The 17,003-nt window shown below is 28.8% G+C and overlaps 1 protein-coding gene across 1 annotated transcript in view; it reads left to right on the top strand.

The window, feature by feature from the left end:
* Positions 1 to 17,003, top strand: part of LOC117170788 (dynein beta chain, ciliary-like) — a 33,464-nt gene that overhangs the window by 5,367 nt on the left and 11,094 nt on the right. The window contains exons 4-6 of the mRNA XM_033357826.1: positions 4,421 to 4,530; positions 7,635 to 7,744; positions 7,858 to 7,987. Coding sequence (XP_033213717.1) covers positions 4,421 to 4,530; positions 7,635 to 7,744; positions 7,858 to 7,987 — 350 coding nt within the window. The remainder of the gene's footprint in view (positions 1 to 4,420; positions 4,531 to 7,634; positions 7,745 to 7,857; positions 7,988 to 17,003) is intronic.

Here is a 17,003-nt window from a genome sequence, read left to right as displayed (position 1 = left end):
GAACAGGCGCATGGTCGTGATGATAAAGCGGTTTTTTCGTCTCCAAATGCGGTCGTTTTTCGGCGATTTCGATTTTCAATCGGTCCAATAATGATGAATAGTATGCTCCGGTTATGGTTTTACCTTTTTCAAGATAGTACACAAATATTATGCCATGTGCATCCCAAAATACGGAGGCCATAACCTTTCCGACCCATTGTTGCGTTTTTGGACGCTTCGGAGCACTTCGGCCCGGTGGAACCCATTGTTTTGCCTGTTGCGTTGACTCAGGAGTGTAGTAGTGGAATTAGGTTTCATCCATGGTTATGAATCAGCGCAAAAACTCGGTCGGCTTACGCGAAAATAATGCCAAATTCTGCTGGGAAGTTGTCATACGAATTCGTTTTTGGTCCACTGTGAGCAAACGCGGCACCCATCGCGCGCCGAGCTTCTTCATGCCCAAAACTGAATGCACGATATTGCCCACACATTCCTATGATATGCCTACAGCATTAGCTACCTCTCTCAATTTCACTTTGGGATCATTCAACATCATATCATGGATTTTTTCGACATTTTCTGGTGTAGTGACCTCTTTTGGGCGCCCAGATCGTTCAGCATCAACTGTGCTCGCACGGCCACAACGAAACTCGGTAAACCACTTATAAATCGTTCCAATCGACGGTGCAGAGTCCGGGTAATACTTATCCAGCTTGGTCTTGGTCTCGGATATCGTTTTCTGGCGAAGATAGTAGTGTTTGATCAAAACTCGAAACTCAGATTTTTCCATATTAAAAAAAAACTCGGAGGTTAGTCGCTTCTCAGTGTTGTAACTTGTAAATGCGTAAACATAAATGGCTGAAGTTTTGACAGGCGTCATTTGAAGGATCAAGCTCGACGAAAATGGTTCACATTAGTGAATACTAATGCCATCCTTTAGAATTTTCAGGTACTTATCAGACTGCCTAGTAGGTAAGAACGCTATTACTCTCACAATCATGGAAGAATTTGATAGGATCTCCAAGACTATTGAACACTTTTAAGGAAAGTTTAATTTCGTTAGTAACAACAATAGTTGAAATGTCAACGACATATCGTTTATGTATAATAGGTGTGAAATTCAATTAATTTAAAGACTTCTTTTCAATATCCTGTAGAACCAAATTAGAAACTACTGGAGACAATAAGGGGAAGCTATAGGACTTACTTTTGGAGCAAAATATTGCAAGCTTTCCCAATGGGCACAAAATTTGGCGACGTCTTTACGACATCGTTACGACATTGTCACGACAACTTTACGACATCCTATGTCTATGTCGTTAAGGTGTCTTTACGATATCGTAAATAAGTCGTATGATTTAACGATGTCCTTACGATATCGCAAAGACACCGAAACGACATGGACATAGGATGTCGTAAAGTTGTCGTAAAGATGTCGTAACGATGTCTCAAAGACGTCGCCAAATTGTATGCACACTGAGTTAATAATTTCTTCCCACCTGTCATAATTTTAATTTAACCATTTTAATTTTGTTGAAAAGTTAAAAATTTTGAATTTGATCATACAAAAAGTAATAAAAAATCAAAAAATTCTATTTTGTGCTCAAACTATGTAAGATACGAAAAAAATAAGTAAGCAAAAATTGCTGTCCTTGAAAAGATCAAAAAATTTGTCAGTAATTACTGTTCGATAGGACGCGTAGTTCCTGTTTTTAGTCGTAAACAGCAATATTAAAAATAAAAAACTTACATTTTTAGACAAACGACACAAGCTATGAAGAAAATAATAGACAAAAGTTGCTCTTCCAAAAAATAGCGAGAACTAAAATAGGCAAATTTACGAAATTTCTTATAGATTGGTAATTTCTTTTAAAAAAACGAGCCGAAAAATGTTTATATTCTTGAAAACTGGTGTGACGAATAATGCAAATATACTTAAAATATTACTAAAAATTTTAGGACAATGGTTGGTGGTATTAAAAATAGCGATTGAGAATTTCTGCAAAAAACCTAATAAAAATGTTACTACATTTTCTCTCAATGCTAAAAGATATTGAAAATATTTTTTTTTGTAGGCCTATATTTTTTACCTCGGCAGGGCTTGTCAATTTCTTAAAAACAATTTTATAGGTTTTTTTTTTAATTTTAGATTTTTATAAGGTGTCCAATATTTAACAAAAAATAGAATTCAATACAAATAGTATTACAAAACTAATAAAGGATTTTTTTCTATCAGAGTTTTGTACGTCATAAAAAGTCGCTTTTAATTTGACGTGAATTATTTTAGAAAATTTGAATTGTTCGACAAAAATTACAGGATTTCACTAGAGTTAAACTATTGGAAAAGTGTACTAAAAATTATGTTCTTATTACTGTCAGTTAATCGTAGAAATATAAAATCCGTTTGGAATTGTTTTTTAAGAAAACAGAAAAAACTAAAAGCAGGTTCACAGGAATCTGCGCATAAATACAATAAATTACAACTAAAATTCCAGGAAATTTAAATTTTTCTCTTTATTCTTACGAATTTGGTACTCTTTAGCATTTTATTCAATATTGTTGTATTTTATTGAAGTTTTCATTTCTTACAAGAAATTATAAAGGAATGGTAGAATATGAAATGACAGTGACTAATAATTGTTATTAAACAACAAAAAACCTTACCTTTGAAGTTTTTTAAAATAAATAAATATAGTTTGGACACTATACACGTCATTAAAAATTATGACTTTGTATGAAGAACCTTTCGACTGTATATAAAAATGAACAATGGAGAAAAAATGAATCGCATAATTTAAATTAAAGCATCCCACTATTAAAAATAATTTTTTTTGAAACTGCAAATTAACATAGTCAAAGTATAATACTTTTGTATTTAAAGCTTTTAAAATAAGATCTTAAAATTTTTTGAACATCAATTCTTTCTCAATATTTCAATTTCAACTTGCAGTCAAAAAGTTGTTCTGTTTCGACCTAGAATGAAAAATATTGAGAAAATTGCAAAGAGATAATTTTAAATGAAATATAAGATGTAGAAATTATTTCTTTCAAGAGATGAAAAAATGTTAATTTTTGCAAGCCCTACAAGTTTATCATAACAGATTTTTTAATTTTGCCGAAAATTTGAATTTTGATCATACAAAAAATAATGAAAAATAAAAAATTCCAACAACAGATTCCGCCTAAATTCAATCCACATTGAATATAAACAAATTAAATTTATGGAAAAATGAAGCAAACTGCAGTACAATTTTTTGTTAAAAAATTTTATTTTAAAAGAATGCGCATTTTTTAATAATAAAAATAAGACGGTAAAACACTTTTGTTTCAGTACTAATGCATATTATGGAAGGCAATAATATAAATTCATTTAAATGATATATATTTTTTAGGGTGGCTAAGAATAAAATTTAATGAAAAATAAGAAATAAATATTAAAGTAATTATTGAAAATGAGATTTGTATTTTATTTTGCAACATCTGAATAAACAGCCCCATACTGAGATACAGAAATAAATATAATATACATTTGATATAATAAAGTTGAACATATAACGTTAAAGCCTAAAGAGCTTCAACAAAAGAGAATTCACAATGACAAAATGACAGTTGTCGATAATTTGATATTAAATTTTGAAAGCCTTGCGCACAAATGTGGGATTAATGGAAAGACCGAGCGCGAAGCACTAGAGACATATATTATTGAGCGCGCAGCGCGAGAACGCACAAGTCGCGCCCCTCAGAATATACACAGTAAATAAGCATAAAAAATAAAAATAGTACACTCATTTAAAACAAATGGGAATGGATTTAAAAGAATTTAGGGGAATTTGAGAGAAATTAAGAGACTTTGATGAAATTGATAAGAATTCCAAAGAAATTGAGTAAAAAAATATTTAATAAATTTAAAAAATAAAACGATTTCCAACGAATAAAGTAAAATGGGAATAAAATAATTTATGACTAATCAGACAGAGTTTAAGTGAATTGAAAGAAAATTAAACAAGGTTTGGGTAAATTTACTTAAATTCAAGGCGAATCAGACAAATTCTACGGAATAGATAAAAATTCGATTCAATATAAAAAATGTAAGTGAATAGAAACTATTTTAAAGTATTTAAAAATTCACTTAGTTAATTATATTCAAAGTTATTTGAATAAAAATTTCATATAATTCAAAAGAATTTGATAAAATTTCTAAGAATTCAAAGTGAGTTTAAAAGACTTCAGGCTGAATTGAAAAAAAATTAGATGAATGAAGTAAATTAAAAAACAAAATGCAGGGCAAATTAAAAAAATTTAAGATAATTCAAAATATTAAAAAATAATTTAGGATAAATAAACAATATTGCAGGGTAAATAACAAATTGATACACATGATTTAACAATGATTTTGACTCCAAATATTCTATTGGTTTGAGTAAAATTGAATTGCATTCAGAATATTTCAAAGAAATTCCAGACAATTCGAGGAAATTCACAGGAAATCAAGATGAATTAAAAATACTTCAAGTCGATAAAACCAAAAATTTGGCGGAAAATATAATTAGGGTATGTGAATCTGATAGAATCCTAAAGAATTAAAGATGAATTTAAAAGTGTTAAGGGTAAATTTAAAAATAAATGAAAATCCAAGAAAAGTCCATTCTCAGCGGAGTTCAATAAAATTTTTCAAGAAGTCATGGTGACTTCAAAGAAATTTTTAAAAAAACCTCAGTGAATTTTGATAAATTTAGGGAAAATGAGAAGAATTCGGTGGAATTCATATAAATTCTAGGTCGATTTTTAAAAAATTTCAGTAAATTAAAAAAATCAGAAATATTTAAAGAATTCACTGCAGTAAATAAATTTGAAAAGAATTAAGAGAAACTCCAGGGAATTTAAGGGAAATTGATTAAATTCCTAAAAATTTATAGTTAGTTTAAATTCATTTAGGCTTAAGACTAAATGAATACAAATAAATTTAAAAAATTAAAAAAATTAATTTGATTTTAGTAAAATTCGAGTGAATTTATAGGTATTTCACGGAATTCGAGAGAATTTGCTGCAAATTATATGGAATCAATATCAATTAAAAATAATGTAAGTAATTCAAACAAAATGTTCATGTGCCTGAGGCGTGAATAAATAGAATAGGTAAATTCGAGATAAATTTAGAAGTCTTCGGGAAGATTAAAAAAAAAAAAGATTAGAAAGAAAACAAAAAAAGGGGAAAAAAGAAAACAAAATCCGCAAAAGATCAATTTTTTGAAAAAACAACTTTAGCAAAAGTGAAATAGTTTTAGTGCTTTAATCTTGCGTAACATTAATTAAATTTGACGTAAAACGTAAATAATCATATAGTAAAAACGAAAACCTAATGTAGGGCACCATATTTAAATTTGGGTAAGTTTATAGAAATGAAGCTAGAACTCTAAAGATACGAGAAGTTCGGGAGTCTGAAACTCCAAAGATACCACAAACTTAGCAATAAATTTACAATTGAAAAACATAAAATGAAAAAGAAGATAACATAAAATATAATCATATCAAAACTTTATAAAATATATAAAAATAGTAAGATTGAAAAAAAACTATTCCATTTTGTGTTAAAAAGTTTTGTTAGTTGAAAAATCAGGTATTTTGATTAAAATTCGTCTTTTTTAGAAGAAAATTAATCTTGTTAGTTAAAAATTGAACTGTTTTGTTAAAAATTTGTTTTCTGGGTTAAAAAATTTTTTTTTCAGCTCAAAATTTTCAAGAAACGCCGGCAAAAATTCGTAGTCTTGTACACGATTGGAATCCGAAACCTATCCTTCTTATCACTCTTGTATTTTGTTTAAATTAATTTACTTGGATGGAATATTATTCATTTTTATTAAAAATAATTGTTAATTGAATTGTTAACTATTTCATGTCTTATTTCAAATTTACATTTCGAAAATTCAACTATTTTGTTAAAAATGCATATAAATATTTAGTGGAAAATGCGTCTCTTTTGGTAAAATATTAATACTCTTGATTAAAAATTTATTTCTTCGGTTGAAAGTTCAACTATTCATTTGAAAAATCTTTTTTGATCGTTGAAAATAATTTCCATAACTAAAAACTAACATTTTTCATTTCTGGTTAAAAATGAATCCTTCCTTAGTTGAAAATACAACTATTTGGTTAAAAATTCATGTATTTTTTAGAAACTGATGGTTTAAGGTTAAAAATTTATCTTTTTAATTTATTCGTATCTTGGTTTTAAACTTATCTTTTTTTAGACAAAAAGTTAAGCATCTGATTTAAAATTAATGTATTTTTTTAAAAGCAAATTTTTTTTAGAAAATTAATGTTCGTTTTTGTAAATTCATATTTTTAGTTGATAAATAATTTATTGGGTTAAAAAATTATTTTTTCCCTGAAGATTTAGTAGAATTTTTTTAATTTATCTTGAATTTTCATAAAAATTCATCTTTTTGTTTGAAAATTCATCTTTTTTAGTTAAAAATTCAACTTTTCGGTTAAGAATTCTTGAGTTTTGTTAAAAACTCTTATTTTCGTTAGAAAATGTATCTTTTTGTTTAAAGAATTAACAACTAGTATTTTAAATTGAACTACTCGTTGAACTACTAATCTTCTGTTAAAAATTCATCTTTGTGGTTCAACAACTAGGTCTTGAAGTTGAACTACTTTCTACAAAATTAAAAAGTTTTTCTTTCTTTCTTAAAAATTAAACTTTTTTGTTGAGAATTTTTGAATTTTGTTAAAAATCCATATCGAAATTTCTGCACGGGTATTAGTATTTTTTTACATATTAGACAAACTAAATTTTTTATTTACACCGATAAAAAAATATGACTTCACAAAGAATACAAAATTATAAAATAATACAATTTTTTTTTAAACAGACAAATCAAGTTTTATATTTGAAATGGTAGTTTTGTGAGTCTTAAACAATTTCAGGTTACCTTGAAATTTTTCGCAAGATCTCAGTCATTCTAAACAAAATTTATTAGCTTTCAAACAAAATATAAAATTCTCAATAATTCTCTGTAATGTTATTTAAATTATTTTCGTCAAAAATTATAGGTATTATTGATGAATATCAATGTGCAAAATTCCTGAAAATAAAACCAAGAAACCAGCGACAAAATGTGCACAACCAACATTATATATTCTCCCATTGAAATTTGAAAAAGATAACAATTTTTTCCTATAAAGGAAAAAATTATCCCTTTTGGGGAGAAATAAAAAAGAAGAAAGGAAAATGAGAAGGCAACCAACCAAACCCCTTTCTTCTCTTTTTTACTTTTTTCATCTTTTTATTTTTTATTATTATCAAATTACAATAAAAACTAATCACCAACGTTTAAGCACTAATATAGCTACCTAATTAAAGCAAAAAAAATATATATATACAGTCAAACCTCGATAACTCGAACGTCTATAAGTCGAATTTTCGATAAATCGAAAGAAATTGTCCGCCCTGGGATTTCAATATAGAGTTTATGTATTAAATTTTTTCAATAACTCGAATTTCGTTGAACGGAATACTTTGATAATTATAGACCATGGTCAAGTCAAGTCTCATTATAGAGAAGAAACTATCTCTTAAGTCTTTAAGTATCGGCGATAAAATAAAAATTATTGACGAAGTTAAAGAAAGAATAAAACTTTTTAAAAAACAGATCACAAGTGAATTCGGTATCCCCGTGAGTACTCTCTCGACGATATTGAAGGATCAGGACAAAATTTTGAAGGTGTTGGAAGAAACATCTTGTTTGCCACAGAGTAAAAGGTTTGAAGAATCAAGTTACCCTAAACTTAAAGAACGAATGTACTGCCGAGTCTGCTAGACGAATATGACCCGGAAGACACTTTCAACGCGGATGAATTTGATCTTTGTATTAGATGCTCATTAGACAGAACCTTGACATTCAAATGGGATACTTGTCATGGAGGAAAGAAGAGTAAAGAACGTGTGACAGTCATGGAAGGAACTAATATGACTGCAACAGAAAAATTGAAACTATTTGTGATTGTAAAATCGCAGAAACCAAGATTTTTCAAGAAAAAGAAGATGTAATCAATACCAGTTACATACAACACATGAACAACAAAAAAGCATGGATCACGTCAGCGGTCTATGAATCTTGGATTTTCGATTTGCATGAAAGAAATTTCAATTAAAAGAGGAAATTGCTACTCTTTGTCGACAATTGTCCTCCACATCCTAAGATTCTTTCACATGAACTGAAAGCAATTCGGGTGGTTTTTCTGCCGTCAAGTATGACATCTAAACTACAGACAAGGGATCAGGGAATCATCAAGAACGCAAAACATTATTATCGGAGAAGTTTTACGTGAAGAAACTTGCGAAACTTGGAATTTGGAAAAGAGATAAACGACTTCAATCTTCTGGATACTATTAAAATGCTGCATAAGGTTTGGGAAGCATTCAAACAGTCAACAATTGCTAACTGTTTCCGCAAATCAGGTTTCACAGATGACAAATATAACTTGTTTTGATTTCATTTATTGTTAACAATGTAAACCACTTACTTCATTCTTTTTTCTTCAGAAATTGGAGAACAGGTGGTATATTGAAATCTTTAAGGCCATGTGACGAGAGGGTCACGTGACCAAACCTGGTCTTCGATTTTTCTTTCCCAACTTACGTCTAAACGAAATGAGGTATCGCTCTCAAAGTGTGGGAAATGAAAGAGGAGATAATAAAGTCCATTTCTCTGCTTTGTTCCGGTGGAAATTTTAAGAAAAAATTTTGTTTGAAGAAAATACCAGTGGAAGTTTTCTTTCCCAACTTACGTCCACCTGGAATGAGATATCGTGTTAAAAATTTGGCGCGATAAATACAAGGCATGCAAGAATTTGCAAGGTTGTCAATGGGCTATTTATGAGGTTTATATTTATCAAAGTGGGACAAAACAACAAAAATCGCTCACGAACATTATGCACCAATAATGCAAAAACTAATGTTTGCACTTGAAATGCAAATAAACATATTTGGTCTGACATACGTATTAGTCTGGTATCAAGTGTGTCAAAGCAGCACTAGCGCAGCGAGTAAACAACTTCGAACTTCTAGGGGTCTGTGGGTGAAACAGATTGCATGATTACCGTCAGAGAAAGTTAAAAGTCAAAATTCTGCTGTAAAATCCAAATGTGTCCGTCGATAATCATTATTCACATAAATAAACTTTTTTCTTCCTCTAACTCTTTGCAAGGCCACAAACGATCCTTTAATATTTATTAACATTTCCCGAAGAAAATTTCCACATTATTTAAACTTTTATTTTTAAATATAGGTCAAAAAATATTGATCTTATGGCTGACTTGATCAGCTGTAAAACTCATCACATGGCCTCAATACTACAACGTTTCAAGAAGAATATAACGAGTTGAGTGAAGAAAGGGCAGGTAGTGATGAAATTATGGAATCATCACCAATTACTCTTTCCCAGGCCATAGATGGTCTAGAAATATTACGGAAATATATTCGAGAATAAACCGGAACTACAGAAGAGAATTTTTCTGCACTTAACGTGATTGAAAGTTATATGGTAAAATTTTAATCAAAAAACCAAAACAAACAAATCTGAGTGATTTTTTCAAGAAATAGTCTGCATATTGAATCTGACTTAGTCATAATTCGTGCCATAGTAAATTTCGATCTTGAGCACCTACAGGGTTTACAGTCGGCCCTTTTCAGGGCTAACAAATTTTTTTACGAGAAATAATCCTAATATCAAACATGCACTCGTTTATTAGTTGAAAATCCTGATATTTCTAGCATTTTGCCTACATTCTGCTCTTTTATAATTGTTCATTAGTGTATGTTCCAGCAAAACATATTTTCGCCCAGATATACATAATTCTTCGATATCTCGAATTTTCGATAACTCGCAGTTTTTTTGCTTCCCTTAGGGAAATACACGAACAGACAGGGAACATTTTAAGGTGATTGTCCAAATTTGGTTGTTGGATTCATGGTTTTGTTTTTAGGAATTCTGCACATTAATTTGATTATTGGACTTTTCAAAAAAATGTATTTGATTTCAATCTCATTTAGACTTCTTTAATTTTAATTTTAATGAACAATTATTAGTAAATATTCCCTCAAATATATTTTTTTACATTCTCGTCAGAAAAGGTATTAGATTTGTGTAAAATTGGACAGCCCCAACCCCCCAGTTTTTGTTAGAGGGACCACGTTCTGAGACCCCCTGAATCCTAAAAAAAGGTTTCTATTAATTTTTTTGTCTGTCGGTCTCTCTGTATGTATTTATGCCTGTCGCTGAGCACGATAACTTTTGAAAAAATCATTCTATTGTATTGGCTTTTGGTACACGCTTTTAGTGTCCTAAACTAAAAGTCAAGTTCGTTAGCAAGCCATTTTGGATCAAAAATAGACAAGTGAGCGCACTTTGAATATTCTTCAGACCACTTTTTTGAAAATTCAAAAAATTTGCTGTGCGGATGTTTATAGTATTCAAAAAGTTGAACAATTTATCCTGATCACTATTTCATAAAACAAAAAATTACAATAGTTATAGCATTTAGAAGATTCCAAAAAACACACAAAAATGAACCTTTTAAGCCAAATAACGGACGATATGAAAAAAGTCAAGACAAGAAAAAGTTTGTTTTTTAAATACCCTGAAAATTTATCATAACAACTATTAGAATTTTTTTGAAAAATCCAAAATTAAAACTTGGACAGCATACAAAATAATGCGAAGCAAGCCATACGTGATGAGAATGTGCTCGTGAAGGCCGAAGGAGCTTTGACAAAGAAGAATTCACAATCACGAAATTACTGTGTTCGATGCTTTCACCTTTAGTTTTAAAAAATCTGCGCGCAAAAATAGAGCGCGGAGCGTGAGGTTACTATATTATCGAGCGCGAAGCGCGAGAACCAACAGTAGATTTTTTAAAATTAGAACAGAAAATTTAAAAAAAAAGCTAACATAGTCTAAAATTGTTGAAGTATTCTTAAACTTGTTTAAAATTTAATAATTATTGTTTCACAATGCAAGTTTTTTGTGCAAAAGGCTTACATAAGTTAAAAAATTGAAAGTTGTCAATCCTTGTTTTTTAATTTTTTGTGTTAAAAATAATAATTTCTAACGAAAATCAGTAAATTGATTTTCTAACAAAAAAGACATAGTTTAAACAAAATATATTGATTGACGAATAAACTGAGGAATTTTCAACCCAAAAATATTACTTCGCTACAAAAAAGAAAAAGTTTCAACAAAATAATTTAGTTTTCGACCAAAGAGACATACAATGAAGTGTTGATTATTTCAAGGCGCGTTTATTCCAAAGCTTACTTATTTCAAGTGGTCCACGCTTGGGTATTGTAAGTGGAACAGCCCCGTCGTCTCTCACCAATTTTTTAGAACAAATTTTTTAAACGTAAATGTAAGTCATAAATCCACGAAGAGTAACATTTTTCGAATATAGAGTGTACCTCCAGAAAAAAGTATTTATTAAAAAAGCAAAAAAAAAACAAACTTTTTTTGCCTAGGTTCTTTTAATTCAACATAAACATATTTTTGTATTAAAAGAAAATTTATTTGAATTTAATAAATGACGTCACGCAATTTCTTTAATGTAAAGAAATTATTCGTTTAAATAAGTTGTTTGATTTCGAATAAAATTCTTTTGATTCAAAAAAGTTATTAGGAGTAATAAAAGAAATAATTTCTTTAGGGTCAGTAATTTGAAATGAGCAAATTATTTCTTTGAATCAAGAAAAGATTTTCTTAATCCACATTACCAATGCGTAAATTTTTGTTACTTCTGTGCACAATTTCGTCATAATTTATATTTTTACCTTAGATTTTCGTGAGGAATTGTAAATTAGGAGAGAATAAAATTCATTTTAGACACAAAAAATATTAAAATTAACTTTTTTCCTCAGGTGAACAAATAGACCATGCAAATTTCTTGAAACTCGAGTTGTCGAACCCGATTATAGACAAATATCCACATGCGAAGAAAAACTAAAAGTTTTTGTTTGTATTTAATTAGAATGATGACAGCTTTGAATTAAATAGAATTACTTGCTTCATGAGAAAGCTACTTTATTTATAATTCATTATTGGATTCAAAAAAAGTCTATATTAACTTATACTAACCTGTTTTTTTTTAAACCAAATAATATTTGGCTAAAGAACAAGACTTTTTTCTGGTTGTACTTATTCAGTCATGTCCCATTTTTTGTCGTTTGACGACCTATCACTTTCACGAAATAAAATAAATTATCGAAAAGTTGAGGTTATAGATTTTAAAAATATCAATATTTATTATTTTAAAACTTACTTTTACGTTTAGAATATTTTTTCCAAAATGGTGTACGCAGTCCAATGTGAACATGTGCCACCCACACTAACCTTCTTGACATTTCCACTTATCCAATCACGACCGTGACGTCATGCCACGAAACTCACTATATCTGCAAAATATTCGATTTCTTTTTTGATTCTATCATATTGATTTTCATTTGGTAAATAGTATTATTTTAAGGAAATGATATATTTTTAACGTCGTACGTCAATGAAATAATTTGAACAACACTGACATGCATGATGCGCGTATGCGTGCGCATGCTTAGAAAGCGCACCCCGAGTAAATAATGTTCAATATAAATCAAAATACAATGTCTCGGAGCCTCAACCACACTGGAAAAAAAAATCTTTCTTGAATCAAGTGAATATTACTTGATTCAAGTGACTCGTGTGTCCTAACCGCGCGCTCTACCGACTTCGCTATCGAAGCACTTGGATTTCGGTGACAAAATCTTGGGTACGAATTTCCAGGCAGGGTCGTACCAAGTCATATAGTGAGCCTCAACCAACTTCAAACGAAAAGTTGTTGAACTCAACTTTAATATACCATTTTTTATTTAGAAAAATTTTAGAATTGAATTTTCCTTATTTCAAAAAAGGCTCGATACTTTTTTTTCTTAATACATTTAAAAATGTTATAAAATATCTCAAAATAATTAACAATAAAAGAAAATTGTCCATAAAATGCGCAGTTTTCAATTTATCCAACTCTTTTATTGTATATAATACTCTTTTACTAATTTTTAATGCAAAATAACTTTTCTTAAACAATAATTTAAAGTATGTGAAAAAGCGAAGTAAGTTTCACTTATTTAACGAGGCATTTAATACTTTTTGTTTTTAAATGTTTAAAGCGCTTAAAAACGACCAAAAGGTAATAAATAATAAAGAAAAGTTGCAAGTAAAAAAATGCTTTAATAACATCAATGACAAAACATAATGTTCTGCTATACGAAAATTTTCATAAACCGCACAGTTTTCAAATTATCGAATTCTTTTATCATACCTTTTTTAACAAAGATTTGAATATGGAGTTGCTTTCCTAAAAAAACAATTTAAAGTATGCAAAAAATAATTAACCTTCACTTATTTTACAAAGGCCTCAATACTTTTTTCTTTAAAAATTTAATTACCTCAAAAACTATCTAAAGCATATAAAAAATAAAGAACTTTTTAATATTTAATAAATATTTTCTGATTTTTGAAAACCTCTGTAAAACGCACAGGTTTCGATTTATAAAATTCTTTCATAATACTTTTCAACTCAGTTTTTAATTTCAAATGACAATGCCTAAAAAATAATTGCAAATGTGTAGAAAAAATTGATCGCTAGTTTAAATGTTACCTATTTAAAAAAGTGCTCGATACTTTATTTTTATTTTAAATATAAAATACTTCAAAATCAGAAGAAACAAGAATTCTGTAAAGAAGAAGAATTCTCTGCAAGAACTTGCAGGTGAAAGGCGATCTCACGGTGGTCGGCTGAAAAATATTTGTATGATTCCTCCTTGCTTTCTCAAAAACTTTTAATTGTCAACTTTGTAATTGTTCCTTTGTAAAATGAAATGAATTCCTAATACAGTTTTTCGAAATGTTAGTGAATTCTTTTTACTTAAATATTTTGCTTTAAAAACTCATTACATTTTCTTAAATTATCAAGCAAATGTAATAATAGAATTTTAAAGGATTTTTCAAAGCTTATAACTTTGTTCTATGCCGTCATATATTTATTTTTTATTATTTACATAATAAAAAAGAATACTAAACTGAAATATTTAATTTTCATTGAGTTTTTATAAATATACATATTAATAATATGCGCATTAAATTTTCTGTAATTAATGACATGTTAAAATGAAATTTTCTATGATCATTGAATTCATTGACTGAAAAACTTAATTCTGTTAATTTTATTTTAAAAACCCTCAATTTATACTTAATTATGTAAAATAGCAACATTATATGCGCGCAACATTATAATTCGGCTAGATTAACATTTTTTTCTAAAGTTAAAAAATCTGTCGCCTAAAACCTATTTAGTTTAAATTAGCATTACACATGATCATTTCATTTTTTCAAAACTATTTTTTTTTACTAATGACTTTCATGAATTTTACCATTTTTGTGATTTTCAAACTGTTATTATCGAACACGAAAATTGTGTGTTAATTAAGTACAACTATGTCTTACAACTCAAATTTAAATTAAATAAGGTTCACATAACAAAATTTTTAACTTTTTGAAAATCAATTTTTATCTAGCCGAATCCAAAAAAGTAATATTTCCTTATTGAATGAAGAATTCCTGTATTTAGCAGGAATATTCATCGTTCTTTTTAAGTTCGGATGATTTTTTGTTACCTTGAACACTACACAAAAATAATGTCAGGGTGGCCGTTTTAATCGAGGAATAAAATTCACAGTCATTTTTCGATTCACCAAAATGTTTCACAGTTACGAAAATTCGAAATGGTTTAATTTTAAGTAGATTAATACATACAAATAATAAGCGAAAAAAATTATAGACGCAGTAAATTTATAACTTTTTAATAATTTTAGGAACGAAATGACTTCTGAGTCTTGAATAATTATTTCAAAATTAAAAACACTTTTTTCAAATCTATTTAAAATTTTTAATTTCTACCACCAAAAACTTACCAATTCAATAAACTTATAATTTTTTAAATAGTTTTATGAGTGATTTGATTTGCGTATCATCATAAAGTTACTAGTTTATCAAAGATGCAAATTCCTATCTACATTTGCATAAACAAAATTGATTATGTGCACCAATAGTATGTGTGCGATGTCTATCGTATCAAGTCCATAGTTCTTATGTTGAAAAAACTGATGTTATTCTATCTTGATAACATAGGTATCTTTGAAGTAAATCTGACATTCGTTTCAAATTATTAATTATTTGAAGGAAAATATTCAAGCAGTATTCTAAGTCAAATTATTTCTTCGCTGAATACATTCATTTTCTCGTCTCAAGAACATGAACATTTTGTTTCCATTAAAATTGTAGTCATAGTAAGTAGATGAATTTACTTGGATGAAGAAACATTTCGTTAGAGTTTTCGTTACTTATCATGAGAATATAATATTCCTAATTCAATATTTTATTAAACTTGACGCAAATAAGTAAAATGGAACAAATTAACTCAATAGTTTTTTGTTGAGAGTAAATATATTCTTGATTCAAATAGTTGTCCTGATTCTATTATTTTCTTGATTCAAAAAAATCGGTCCCTTATATCGAGAAAATGCTTGCTTCTTTCAAGTAAAATCAGCCAAGTAAACCAGCCTACTTGATTCAATGCAAATTTTTTTTCAGTGCAGTAAGTGCAATGCTGAGTGAATATTTGGGAAAATTGTCTGGAGACGTCAAGGCCCGATATATCCAAAAATTGGAGAAAAATCGAAAAGTTTGATCCCTATGCTCTTAAAGATATAGATTTTAGTAAAAATGTAAGCTCAGTGCTTTCGGTGAGAATAGTGGATATAGTGTAATATTTTATTAAATGTCGCAGTTTTTGCACTGCAAAAAAAGTGAAGACAAAAAAGTTTGAAAGCTTATAAGTTTTATGAAATTGGTTTTGTGGTGAAAGTGAAGTGCAAGCAGTTCAATGATACTTTTCTGCTTCTGAGTGAGGTTATAGTGCAACAATAAAGTATTTTTAGTTTTAACTTAATATTCTAGTTATAAATTATTATTTTCCATCAGTATGAACATTAAAATTAAGGACTATTCGTGTGAAGTATTGTATTCATTCCAATTTAAGTTGTCAAATTCCATTGCTGACGTAAAACGCGATAACAGTTTATTGAGATTTTGAGGTTAGGAGCAGCTTCTTACAGAGCGATTTGCTCGCAGGATTAAAAAGCTCAATTGATATTATTGTAATATTTTAACATTGAATTCTTCTTTCCCAGTTTAATGTAAATTAGTGGTATTTTTACATAAATCCATAAAAAAAAAATTTCCATGAGAAATCCCGAAATTGTACGTCTGAAAAAAGGGTACGAAAGTTCAAGATTTTTCTTGGTAGAAAGTTATATGTACAGTTAGATATTAAATTTTCACAAGAAAAAAAGATTTTTCAAATGAAATACTTTCATTTTTGACCAAAGAAAATGAGTTTTTGAATACAATTATGAATCCTTATTGAATAAATTTAAAGGATTTTTAGGCAGAATTTATATTTTCCTATGAGAAATAACCCTTTTCGCAGATACAGGTGGTAGCGGGGCAGTGAACTTTTCCTTTTTAGAGCGACTTCTTTTTCATAACCTGATTTTTGAAAAGACACCCAATCAAGATGACCCTTATTCACCAACCCAGCTGGCATACCGATATGATACAAACGATTGCAAAAAAATGCAAATCACAAATAATTCTTCCGCTGAAATTGTGGCAAACACAACGTCGCAAACATAACCTCACACATAACATGCATAAATTTCTTACTTATCACTTTATTAAATTTTCCTCGCAAATCTGGGCATTTTCTAATTGACTTGCACTTAAAGGCCCATAACACAAAATACTTATCCACATTTCCCTTCTTCTCTTTGACAATATAATAAGTTCACTTGTTGACAGACTACTAGTCCCAGCACAAGATTTTCCGATTAACTTTTGATTTTACTCAGTTCTGCCTATCGAACTCCGAAAAAATCT

Source organism: Belonocnema kinseyi, chromosome 4 (genome assembly GCF_010883055.1).
Source record: "Belonocnema kinseyi isolate 2016_QV_RU_SX_M_011 chromosome 4, B_treatae_v1, whole genome shotgun sequence".
Taxonomy (NCBI): domain Eukaryota; kingdom Metazoa; phylum Arthropoda; class Insecta; order Hymenoptera; family Cynipidae; genus Belonocnema; species Belonocnema kinseyi.
Note: the sequence above shows the minus strand (reverse complement) of the source record. Positions and strands in the feature narration are given on the sequence as shown.